At 53.1% G+C, this 11446-nt stretch overlaps 4 protein-coding genes across 5 annotated transcripts; 1 reads left to right on the plus strand and 3 right to left on the minus strand.

Moving 5' to 3' along the window:
* Positions 1-57: 57 nt before the first annotated feature.
* PV05_09762 (uncharacterized protein) lies at positions 58-1483 on the minus strand. The gene is made up of 3 exons (XM_013456128.1): positions 1281-1483; positions 984-1227; positions 58-939 (listed from the first exon to the last, which is right to left on the minus strand). Exons 1-3 carry the CDS (start codon positions 1374-1376, stop codon positions 302-304), a joined length of 978 nt encoding a protein of 325 aa, XP_013311582.1. The 5' UTR covers positions 1377-1483; the 3' UTR covers positions 58-301.
* A 184-nt stretch (positions 1484-1667) lies between these two features.
* PV05_09763 (60S ribosomal protein L44) lies at positions 1668-2772 on the plus strand. The gene is made up of 4 exons (XM_013456129.1): positions 1668-1743; positions 1998-2090; positions 2148-2332; positions 2390-2772. The coding sequence occupies exons 1-4, from the start codon at positions 1741-1743 to the stop codon at positions 2427-2429; spliced, it is 321 nt and encodes a 106-aa protein (XP_013311583.1). The 5' UTR covers positions 1668-1740; the 3' UTR covers positions 2430-2772.
* Positions 2773-3420: 648 nt separating this feature from the next.
* On the minus strand, positions 3421-7469 carry PV05_09764. 2 transcript variants are annotated; one of them, XM_013456130.1, is made up of 4 exons: positions 7233-7469; positions 4861-7177; positions 4470-4804; positions 3421-4318 (listed from the first exon to the last, which is right to left on the minus strand). In XM_013456130.1, exons 2-4 carry the CDS (start codon positions 6917-6919, stop codon positions 4313-4315), a joined length of 2400 nt encoding a protein of 799 aa, XP_013311584.1. In that variant the 5' UTR covers positions 6920-7177; positions 7233-7469; the 3' UTR covers positions 3421-4312. The 2 variants fall into 2 exon arrangements, with proteins under 2 accessions (XP_013311584.1, XP_013311585.1); XM_013456131.1 differs by having other exon boundaries at positions 4394-4804.
* A 608-nt stretch (positions 7470-8077) lies between these two features.
* PV05_09765 (uncharacterized protein) lies at positions 8078-11336 on the minus strand. The gene has a single exon (XM_013456132.1). It carries the CDS (start codon positions 10836-10838, stop codon positions 8379-8381), a length of 2460 nt encoding a protein of 819 aa, XP_013311586.1. The 5' UTR covers positions 10839-11336; the 3' UTR covers positions 8078-8378.
* Positions 11337-11446: the final 110 nt, after the last annotated feature.

The following is an 11446-nucleotide window of genomic DNA, read 5'->3' on the forward strand; positions in this document are numbered from 1 at the left end:
ATTATTGGGGTTCAAGGGCTTCAGCGTCATGCAAGCGTCACCAGGATGTGAAGTCGATCAGATAATAATGGCTAATATCCGTATTGTGGAGAGGACTGCATTAATAAAAGGAGGATGCCCCGATCATATGCGCCCTGACCAATGGCATCTGTCAAGACGTCATGCCCTGGGCAGTCTATCCCATCCCATCAATCCCAAACCTACCTGATTCCGTGTGCGAAGGTAATTCTTTCCCCAGACTAGAGCCTCACAGTCCGCACATCTCTAACCACAAATCGTGTAGGACGCAGTCAACGAATGGTCACTCTTCGTCAGAGTGGTTAAAGCCTTCTCCCAAGTAAATCGTTTCACCTCCGCCATACCACAAAGTCCCATGGCGGAAGTCGAGCCCTTTTTCCTCACCCACAATCCATTCTCCTCCAGCTTTGATCAGGTCCCCTTGTTCTTCTGGCCAAAATTCTGCTTCGAGCCATTTGTTGATCAACTCTATCTCGTTGATCCAATGCTTACGCTTCTTTATATCCAGAGTAACGTTGCCGTCCAGCGGATCTCCACCAAACACATTCGGCGTGTTAAACCTCGCAATGGTGAGATGGGCCGATGGGACGACATATCTGGAACCGACTTGGACTCCAGCATCCGTAAGGGCAGCATATGCATCTCGCCGGAGGTGATGATATGTGTATCTGTCGTCTTCCGCTGTTCGGCCATGAGACGCCGACTCCCCAGCAGCGGGGACAAAGCTGAGCGCGAGTGCAGCTGAATCATAACTCAACAAAGGCTTTATCAGCCTCGCTCGATGGGTCATGGTATGATCAGCGATCTCTGTGCTGTGAGCTTTCAGCGCGTCCACCAGAGCTGCGATACCGTCTTGCGTTTTCGAATGAGCAACTTCCATGACGGTCAAGTGCAATTTCTCGAGAGGCATGAGCCAAAGATCTGTCCTGTCAGCAGCGAACAACATCGTCCGGTGAGGGACATACCTGGAGCAGCATCCTTGAGCTTGGATTGAATCACATCGATCAGGTTTTTCACCTTCTGAGGTGGTCTTCCCCAGAAAACGAGGCAATGACGAGGGTCGACGAAAGACTCGTCTCTTTGTGGTCCTTCCAGTTTCACAAGGTACTCATCGAGAAGCCAGCCTTTGAAATCTTGGCCAAGTATCTTCTCCCGTTGTTGAGTGTTTCTAGTCAAGCGATGCGTTGTATAACGTTCCTGTATCAGTTTCTGAGTGACATGTCAGATATCACGGTTACCGGCAGCAGAATAGTAGTGCGAACAGGATCACCGTGACAAGCATTGATCAGACCATCGTAAGGATTTGAAGTTATCGGGGTGGAAGTTCCAGACAAGTCTTCGAAGTCGACTTTCGCCATGATTTCTACTCGCGTTATTGCAGAATTTGAAAATTCATATCGCCTTTATTCAAGCCCTGGCAGCGAGCGAAAGGCTGGCGGGCGTGACGCATTGATAAGGATGATGCTTGCGACATCAATCATGTTTCGAAGCCTCATACGACTTGAAGCTCCCTCCCGGGCCGCCAGCGGAACACGGCAGATCCAGGATAATCACATGATCACCACTCGTCGGCAAACTTACGCTCTTCGATCTCACCCAATTTTTATGTGCGGTCTTGGCATTTTGTCTGCGCAGGCACTGAACCTCGCCCAAACTGTTCGTCGACATTGTCCACGACGACACCACAAACTTCCGAGGAACGTTCTCAGACAATCAGCCAAGATGGTGAGTAGCCTCGTCATATTCCGCTCTCTACACGATCCCAAGCAGACAGGAGGCAACTGGGAGGCGGCGTCGGTTGACGAGCGGTGCAAGAGGTGGAATATCGCTGTGGGAACATCTCAGCGTGAACGCGCTCACGGCCACGGGAGTCCAAGAGGATTGTTATCCTGAGAAGTCCCACAGATTTTAAAAGAGAATTGAAATGGGGATCCTGGAATGTCGTTCGAAAGAGATGCGCTGACCGCAATTCATTACAGGTCAACGTTCCCAAGACTCGCCGCACCTACTGCAAGGGCAAGACCTGCAAAAAGCACACCCAACACAAGGTCACGCAATACAAGGCCGGAAAGGTAGCACTCACCTTGCGCCATACCATGGGGAAACATTAAACTGATGATCGATCCAAGGCCTCCCTATTCGCGCAAGGAAAGCGTCGATACGACCGCAAGCAATCCGGTTATGGTGGTCAAACGAAGCCCGTTTTCCACAAGAAGGCAAAGACAACCAAGAAGGTCGTGTTGAGATTGGAATGCACAGCTTGCAAGACAAAGGCACAATTAGCGTTGAAGCGATGCAAACACTTCGAGTTGGGGTACGCCACAAACCTCTATCGACTTCATCGGATGAGATGCTGACTCGTGATTTTTAGTGGTGACAAGAAGACAAAGGGTGCTGCTCTGGTCTTCTAAACGGGGGGTCATACGGTCTTAAGGTGCTGTGGCGAGAGCTTTTCAATCACAAACTTCGCGAGGGTGGCATGGCTATCATGACGGATGTCTCGCATACAGAAGGCGATCATGTCGCAGATGCCAGTGCCATTGCTTCTGCAGCGACTGTCAGTCACATGGACCAGGTCCGCCTGATCTGCTGATATCCAAGGAATGCTTGAATGATTGATTGATGGGAACGCCAGACTACGCCCAATATTCTTCGAGAAACTCTGCACTCTCCCTCCTTTATCCTGCCGGGCTTTGCGAACTATTGCACTTGCACTATGAATCAATAAATCGACCGCTCCGTTCCAACTATACCTGGGTACTACCCGACCTGGGTGAGAAGGGCTGGTGACTTCTGCCAGTACTCGATTCGCACCTCACGTGGGAGCCCATCTCTGGGCGATAATCTCTTCGACAATATGCCTCATTATTTATTGACCCTGCCAATATCGATCTCCACGATTTCTCCACCGACCTGAGCCAGCCGATACAACACCTTGACAATGACTTTTGGGATTCTTTTCCGTAGTCTGGCCCGAAGCCCGCGCCATCTCAGCCAGCAGCCCTCTTGCGACGTGGTTAGTGCAGACATGGTCCGTTTCGTGAATTTCGAGCCCCTTCCTACTCCAAATTAGCGCTCTCGCTCTGTCTGGACTGACCGCCGTTGGTCAAGGCTTGCCTTCTTACTCCGTACCTGACATTTATTTCCCTTCATTGTGCTGCTGCTACTGCGATCAGGAAACCCTATGTATTCTGTTCGGGACTTTAACAATCTCATCTGCGATTCTGTAATGTCACTACAGAGTCGGCCATGTTGCTGGCTGTGGAAGTACAATCTTGGTCGTAAGTAGTCGTTGGTCTGTGTCCTCTTTCCTTGGAATCTAAGAATCGACGAGGCGTCTTCATAATTGCATTAGATCTCTAAAGGCCATCTATTTCATGTCCTGTCTTGTCGTAATCATCAGACTCATCAGGCTCATCAGGCTCATCAGGCTCATCATGGCTGGTTGTTTCTGCAGCTCGTCATTTCATGAGTAGGGAAATCACTTTAACCAAGCATAACTCCAAGATACCTTTCCAATCAGTAACCAAATGAAATTCGTGGCGCGGTGCTCCAATTGTCACCATGTCGTACCTTCTGCAAACATCTGTATTGTGTCATCTGCTCTTTTTCCTCCTGCCATCCGGGCCGAGGAGTCCATCCAAAAAGTTGCCAAACATCTTTCCGGCCGCGCCTCTCCCGGCCAAAATCTCCTCGATCTTGTCTGCTAGAGGGTCCTGTCCTGGTTCCGGCTTTTTGCGGCCTTTCTCGTCAAATCTTGCCGGTAGCTCGACTGTCGCGTCCGAATCGGCTGGGCTTGTGACTCGTTCAAGTTCTGGACCTCTCGAACTACTGCTTGGCTCGCCACGAGACGAAGTGGGCTCATGAGACCGGCGCCGTCGATGGTGCCTTCGATCCCTCGAACCTGGGTCAAGAGACCGAGATGGTTGTTCACGCGCTCCTCGACGAAGTTGGTCTAGTGTAGAATCTGTATCATCTCCTGCTTCGTATCCGCCGGATAGTGAGTGCTTCTGTCTCTCGTGATGACGTTCAGGACTCGAAGCTTCGGATCCTCCCAGTGTCGTATCAGAAACGGTGGTTACTTGTGGGGCTTCAGCAAATTGAACACTCTTTCTACCGGATGGAGGTGGTTGCGATCGAGAACGTGCCGGAGATGTTGATCTTTCAGTCAAAGGAGCATCTGCATTTTGTGGACTCAGGTGGCCACGAGGAGGTTCATAACTTGATGGAGCAGCAGCCGCAGCCGGATCGGCATCGGCGAATGGCGGGGGAGTTGGAGCAGACACTGTCCCATTTACACCTGTTCCAAGTACGTCAGTAAGTTCGTCTATGCCTAGTTCCAACGAGGGCTTATAGGTACATGACTATGACGTACCATTGACATGGTTCTGGTCATTGGGAGTGGCAGATGCAAAAGGACCGCCAGAAGTAAAATTCGGCACGGCACTCACATTTTCAGGACCACGCGGTGCGTAAGGATTCGCACCAGAAGCATATGCCTCATAATTGGTGCCAGTGGCATTTGGTGGAGGACCAGGTGGTGGAGGTGGATAAGCCTGTCCATATGGATTTCCCGTCGTCGCACCTGGATTTGAGGTTTGTGGAGGATACTGCTGCTGTGGTACAGCTCCTGGAGGAGGCGGGAACTGGCTTGTCTGGGGATAGAAACCTTGTTGTGAAGCGTAGGGGTCATTGACGGGGGGAGGAGGCGTAGGAGGATATTGCTGGTTAGGGTTGTAGCTGTCTTCGTAAGGATCGTGGCCATATCCTCCTTCTTCTTCACGACCTGCGCCAAATAGAGTCAGCAATGATTTTATCTTTGATGCCGAGGCCAATACTTACGCCTTCTTGCTTTGCGCTCACGCTTCTCCTGCTTGCGTCTATCGTACTCAGAAGCAGCAACTGCTCCAGCACCTGCAGCAGCAGCCATCTTTGTAGCATCTCTTGACGACCGGCGGCGACTTTGACGCCGGTCAGGGGAAGAGCTAGAGCTGCGAGAAGATCTTCGACCGCCTCGTTCACGGCTCAAGCTTCGACTTCGACTTCTCGCTCTCTGCGCCCCATACGCAGCAGCGGTACCGGCAGCCGCAGCTGGGACTACAGCGTTTGAAGTACCATAGTAACCTTCCGGTGGCGGCGGCCTACCATAATAATCTGGACCAAAATTATTGCCGTACATCGGACCGTTGCCATACTCGATCAGTCCGGGATCGCTAACAGCGCCCTCTCGTGGTCCATCATAATAGGCATCAGATCGAGCTCTGCTTCTGGATCTTGAACGTGCACGACGTCCATCCTTGGCGATCAGTTCGGCCTCTTTCTTGGCCTTGTTCTTCTCGTAGAGACCAGCTAGCGCGGCACTGCCTAAGCCTGCCGCGACCACAGGAAGAGCCTGCCGAACACGGCTTTGAGAGCGCTCCTTGCCGTCTCTGGCCCGAGACTTGCTTCTGGCACGCTCAATGAGCCCTGCTACGATAGCGCCGGCAGCACCAGCTTCGGCCATCCTCTTGTTGCGATGGCGAGGATTGCGAGCATCGCTGGCCGGAGCTGACGGGTCATTTTCTAGGCTCGAGATAGAAGCTGATCTGGACCTTGATCGCCGTCGAGAACGACTGCGACGGCCTCCATCATCTTCCTTGCCTTTCGCGAGACGCTTGCCAGCAAATGTGGCTGCCGCCGCCAGAGCTGCTGCACCTAGGCCAACGGCTCCTAGGGTCTTCAGTTTTGATGGTGACTCGGAGCGAGACCGGCTCCGTCGTCGTCGGGAGCGAGAGCGATGACGGCTTGAGGAGCGGCTTCGCGAACGTCGGCGACTTCTGCTTCGGTACCGCTCAATACCCTCTACCGCAAGAGCTCCTAGCGCACCAGCACCCACGTCACGGCCAACGCGGCCAATACCTTGAGAAGTGTCCTTCCCTTCCTTCTTTTTGTGATGTCGAAGAAGCTCGGCAGCTCCGATCCCAGCAACAACACCAGCAGCAAGGTTTCTACGACGGTGAGGACTGGGGCTTTCCTCTTCGCGAGTCTCTTTCCGCACATAGACCATACTGTCGTCACTGCTGTAGTCGCGGCCTCGTTGAGAAACAGAGTCATGTGGGCTCAAAGACCGGCCTCGCCGAGCCCGACGCTCGTAATAGTCATCCGGTTCATCAAGCCGCTCACGGACCTTCTTCTCGTAGAAAAAGTCCTCTTCACCACGTGGTGGTTCCCGGCGGACGACGCTTCGCTCGTCTTCCACATCAGATTTACGCACGATTTGGTAATCATCGTCTCGAACTCGTTCTCGGATGATAATGGGTTCTTGGCGGATAATTATTGTTTGAGGCGGAGGGGGTGGCGGACTAAAGTATTCCGCCGTACGGGTGTATTTCTGGAGGTCTCGTTCGTCGAAGCCACCACGGGTAGGTGGGAGAACTTCGAAATCATCTCGGTAGCGAGTAGTTTCAGTGAGGCGAACATCCCGACCTCGGTCATCAAATCTTGTGACTGTAAGGTCGTCTCGACGAGGTTCGTCACGCTCGGTGGTTCGCCGAATGACAAGCTCTCTTTCCACAGGATCTTCACGCCTGACGTCGTAGTAATCTCTTTCATAGTGGTCTCGTCGAGGTTCATCGTCCCGCTCACGGCGTATGACAAGCTCACGCTCGGACACGCGAGCGTCGTCCCGGCGCGGCTCGCGCACGGGCTCTTCAACCTCACGTTCACGACGGACAATCCGTGTCTCTTCCACTCGCTCGCCTGCACGATCCGGGATGAAAGATCGGCGGTCTCGACCGATGGCTGAGCGGCTGTCATCTTCTTTTACCACGTAGCGCTTGACTGTTGTGTATCCACCATCGCGTCGAGCGGAGGAAACGGAGGTTCGGGAGTCGTCATAGCGGTCTCGGTAGACGGAGCCCATGCTGAGCGCAAATGCAGGGCACAATCAGGCTGGGGGGAGGGGAGGACTGTCTCGAGGACAAAAGCAGTCTGAAATTGATAACGCACGGAAAGTTGTGGGAGAGAATTTGTGGTTTGAAGCGGTGAATTTGGTGGGAGATAAGACTGCAAGGCGGATGAGGTGATTTGATGGGAAGGACGCAAAAGATGATGGAAGATGTTGGAGCAGGGCGGTTCAGCTGGCAGGCGACGAGTATCCAGTATGTAATCCAGATTGGGGCTGGTGGGCTGGAGGATCAGATGCTGCATGGAAGCGGGAACGGGGCGATTCGTACCTCTGAGGTTGGGCGCGTGCCCGACGCTTTCAGGGCTTGGTTCTTGATTGCCTCAGGCCAATATGACCGGGAACTACCGCCTTAAAAGCACAACAACGGTAAGTTTTGTAGCCGGGCAAGACAGGCAGTCAGGATTCAGGCGTGACAAAAGTCAGTTGAACGGGCTGATGTTGGGCAGCGAATGGCAAGGTGAAGAAACAGTGTGGCGGGGATGGAGGGGTTGCCAGCGAGAGCGAGAGCCACAGTGAGTGCAGACTGGTGAGAGAAAATGTGCTGTACAGAAATCACTCTACGTACTCCGTATTGGTCGACTGCATGGAAACCTGATTCTAGTCCATTCACGGATGGAAGTCCAACACACCAGGCATGACGTATCCCGACTGGCACCCAACTGGGTTGCCACACTTCCGCCTCCCACACAGTAGTACCTACACTGATCGTATGCGCCCTTTTTCTAAGGCGAAAGGAAAAGGATTTCTTGCCAGACAGAGACCTTGGCAAGATATCGTCAAAGTTGAAATGATTCCCACTGACTTGGCACGAGATCGCTGGGAAATTGTGACAGTCAGACCTCGACAGTTCTGGAGTTGCGAGATAGGAACTTCTGCGGAGACAACCTGCTAAGTCACGACCTCGCACTGCCTGCCATGAGCGACTAATACACCAACTGACGTCCCCATCAGCTTGCGCTGCCTTGGTCTCTGGTCAGTTTACCGGTAGCTTAACGATTGTGCATGTGTCCGGGGTCGCGACACGGTAGACTCGTAAACGCTGCCTTCCCAGACAACCGGTGAGGGCATGACGAAGGATTCACCACTCTTATGCGTGGTTTTAAACGAGACTTGGGCATATGCCGTCGTTTCCATGCTGTTATGGGCAGGTTTGCCAGCGTGGCCACTATATAAAGACACTTGCAGAAGAGAAACATGCGATAGTCCCGCTGCTTGACTTGCAGCTGGATCGGTCCATTCATCCCATGCACTTTGCCCCTCCCTTGCAGCCTTGCTTTCACCGGTCTTCGCCATCCATTTATCGTATAACCAAGTATACTTGCAAACCCGCTGCTTTTTGGATCTCTTGGGTATCTAGGTCGTCAAATGGCCCCATCCCTGCGGGGCCATGGTGATGTTACAAATGGAATTCGTGTCAAGTCGTAAATCCAGCCTGCTGTCCAACATCCGCGGATGCCTTCGTGGGTTTGGGGCCATCATCGGGCTGATCGCCAGTATCACCATCATCAGGCAATACTTTGATCCGACTTCCCACCTTGGCTGACCTCGTCTTGGAACTTAGAGGAAGCTGATATTTGACCACTCCGCGCACAATCAGATCAAACGGGTGTTGGAGGACTCTCTCCCAGCGGGCCGATCCTCCTTCTTCGGTTTTGTTGCCAGGCTTGGCCAGCCGAATCTCTCCCACCGAGGAAGTGTGGCTGCGGCGAAGGGGCGATGCTTCGAACACCAACGGCGAGTCAAATTCCAGGATCCTTCCGAGCAACATCTTCTGAGTTCCAGGTTCGGGATCGTCTATCGGATCGGTACCCTCATCCACACCATCATTCGAATCCCAAGGAGGCCACATCAAATCCAGGCTGGAAGGATCTCGACGGGTAATCCATCTGAATTTCCTGTTTCCTTCTCTCCATTCGGCGCCCGAACTGACATAAGCACTTTCGGCGAACAAATTGATATCAAGGTCATTCACTGTTATGGCAAAGAGATTAGGGTTGGTGGCTTCCACGTGCAAATCCAGCATAATCTCTTGTTCTGACGCAAGCACATTCTGGATATGCTTGATGGAAACATCCAGCAAAGGCAGGTTGAGAGCCATCACAAAGGTGGTGATGCCCACACATATCAGAAATATAACCACGCCCAGAAAGATGCAACCGCCATAACGTCCGCAGTAGCTTCGGTCGTAGGCATCACTATAATCTAGATGCCGGAATGAAGCACTATGTGGCCGCCGACTGTACCTAGTGCGGTTGACACGTACGGATCCGACCAACGGTGCTCTCTCATCGTCTGCAGCATCGTCGTACGTGTCGTAAGGCTCGCCCTTGCGGGCGGTCCCCGTCAGGCGTCCATTGGCAAGTCTGGGACTATTGGGCCGGGAAAGGCGAGCCAAGTTGCTGGCAGAAGCTCGAGGAGAGTTCGGCTTGTTGGTTTGAGTGAAGGGAGAATCTGTATCGAGGATCGATGTGTGATGAGGTCGTCCGTGTCGGCTGATGTGATGATGTCGTGGGGTAGTACTGCTATTGCGTTGGCTTCCTCTGGCTTCTGGGCCATTGTCCCCGTCGAGATGATTGTTGTATGTGCTATTCGAAAATTTCATACTCTTCTTACCGGCGATCGCGTGACTACCGCTGCGCACCCCGTGCTTGCTGCGACCTCCGTATTGTTCTTGGCTAGCCAGAGAAGTGGCACTGGGCGTGCGGGAGTGGTGCCGAGGTGGTCGACTGTCGGGCGGGTTGGACTCATAGACAAATGTCTCATCCGAGTCGGAAGTATCGGCTTCGTCCACAGCACTTGCAACCTTGGCCTCGAATAAATCGGCTTTAGAGGTGACAGTGCCAGCGTGCAACGAGGGTGGCTTACGAGAACTCTTCTTCTTCTCCTTTTTCGGGCGAATTGTTTCGTTGCTGGGTTTGGTGCGTACGCTGCCGTTACCGTCTCGGCCAGAAACACCTCGATCTGGGCCGAGCAGTTGAGGCATCGAAGTCACCGTCTCAGTCTCCACTGTCATGGTCCGGGGAGGTTCTGAAGTAGATTTGGTCTTAGGCCCGTTAAGACTGGTAGAGGAGCGTTTCGCTAGGTCAGAGGCAGGGCGAGAACCACTGGGAGCTCTCGATCTACGACCATTCTCTGCCTTGCTGCCACCAGGCTTGGAAGAGACGTCACCGCCACTCCCTTCACCATCTTTGTTGGCTGACGAGTCTGCTCCGGGTTCTGGTTGTTTATCAAGGATGGGCACATCGATTTTCTGATCGGGTAGGTTCTGGACTGGCCCAATAGAAGGCGTCGTAGGCACACTACTCTCCGCCACGGTCTCTAGTGCACTTGCGCTCGCACTAGGACCTCGACCGGGAGCCCGCAGAGTGGTATGCTGAAATAATGTTTCTTGGTTTTCGGGAACTTGCATCGCAGCGGTTTGGTCAGGGTGAGAACCAGTCGCCAGTCGCTTCAAGGATGTGTTTGATGGTGTCGGTTCCGATTCGCTTCTTTTAGCAGTAGCTCTCGCTGTAGATTTGTTTGGATTGGGAGGTGGAGATTTCAGACGAGGAGATGTTGGCCATGAGGGTGCATTCGTTTTCAACTGCCTTTCGGAAGAGCGAGCACCCTCAACCAAGCCGTCGAGGCCAGAGGGTTGCAGCATGGGTCTCTGGGCCGACAGTGCACGTTGGACGGCGGCAGCAGAAGGGATTGTGCTGGTTACTGCACTCCGAGTAGGACTGAATTCTTGACTATTCTTCCGGGATCTCGAGAGTTGAGGTATGGCGGACACATTGCGCGAACTGCGGACAGGAGAGCCGTCACGCGAGGATTGAGATTGGTCCGCAGACCCAGCTCCAAGGGACGGTGTATTTTCTGCAGACTGTCCTGACATGATTTGTGGAAATGCGTGCTTCTCTTGTCTGTAATAATTCCTCCCCGGCTATCTTCTTCCGGACGTTGTTAATCGACCAGGGGGCTTTGTAGGAGCATCGTGGGTAGATCTGCTGGTACGGAAAAGCGAACGACTCAAGTCGCAGTAAGGCAAGGACCGAGGTGGAGGAAGCAGTGATTCGAGTTCAGTGTTCGGCGCAAGTAGGAACCAAAAGGGAGGGTTCGCTATAACAGTCCAGGCATTCAGGTTGCGGTTGTATCGGTGGAGCCGGGGTGGTTCAATCAGCGAGCGCATGAGGTCCAAACAATCAGATCCTCGGCTGCAGCATATTTACTGTGATGGATGACAAACGAATGGGCAGAGGTATTTAGCGTTCGGCTCGTGGGAAGCACAGTAGACGGTGATGACGGGTGGATGGAGTTGCAATTGTCTGTTTGTGCTGAGTAGAAAAGCGGAATTGTAAGGAGGATGCCGATGCCAGATGGAGATGGATGGCAAACAGCGTCATGTCCTTTGAAATGTGGCTTTGCACTGGCCTCAGTGGCCTGTTGGCTTGCCACGGCTTGCCTGGGGTGCGAGGGGTGCCACCCAAGTGCTGCTTGATTGCC

This window comes from Exophiala xenobiotica (assembly GCF_000835505.1).
Source record: "Exophiala xenobiotica strain CBS 118157 unplaced genomic scaffold supercont1.6, whole genome shotgun sequence".
Classification (NCBI taxonomy): domain Eukaryota; kingdom Fungi; phylum Ascomycota; class Eurotiomycetes; order Chaetothyriales; family Herpotrichiellaceae; genus Exophiala; species Exophiala xenobiotica.

What these genes read in the sequence shown, in the direction of transcription:
- PV05_09764 (XM_013456131.1), bottom strand. Translation starts at nt 6,919, where the DNA reads ATGGGCTCCGTCTACCGAGACCGCTATGACGACTCCCGAACCTCCGTT. An exon ending in TGAGCGCAAAGCAAGAAGGC is followed by an intron (nt 4,805 to 4,860) that starts GTAAGTATTGGC and finishes TATTTGGCGCAG; the next exon opens with GTCGTGAAGAAGAAGGAGGA. An exon ending in TGACCAGAACCATGTCAATG is followed by an intron (nt 4,319 to 4,393) that starts GTACGTCATAGT and finishes TACTTGGAACAG; the next exon opens with GTGTAAATGGGACAGTGTCT.
- PV05_09762 (XM_013456128.1), bottom strand. Translation starts at nt 1,376, where the DNA reads ATGGCGAAAGTCGACTTCGAAGACTTGTCTGGAACTTCCACCCCGATA. An exon ending in ATGCTTGTCACGGTGATCCT is followed by an intron (nt 1,228 to 1,280) that starts GTTCGCACTACT and finishes CATGTCACTCAG; the next exon opens with AAACTGATACAGGAACGTTA. An exon ending in GCTCAAGGATGCTGCTCCAG is followed by an intron (nt 940 to 983) that starts GTATGTCCCTCA and finishes CTGACAGGACAG; the next exon opens with ATCTTTGGCTCATGCCTCTC.
- PV05_09765 (XM_013456132.1), bottom strand. Translation starts at nt 10,838, where the DNA reads ATGTCAGGACAGTCTGCAGAAAATACACCGTCCCTTGGAGCTGGGTCT.
- PV05_09763 (XM_013456129.1), top strand. An exon ending in CGCAATACAAGGCCGGAAAG is followed by an intron (nt 2,091 to 2,147) that starts GTAGCACTCACC and finishes GATCGATCCAAG; the next exon opens with GCCTCCCTATTCGCGCAAGG. An exon ending in TGCAAACACTTCGAGTTGGG is followed by an intron (nt 2,333 to 2,389) that starts GTACGCCACAAA and finishes CGTGATTTTTAG; the next exon opens with TGGTGACAAGAAGACAAAGG.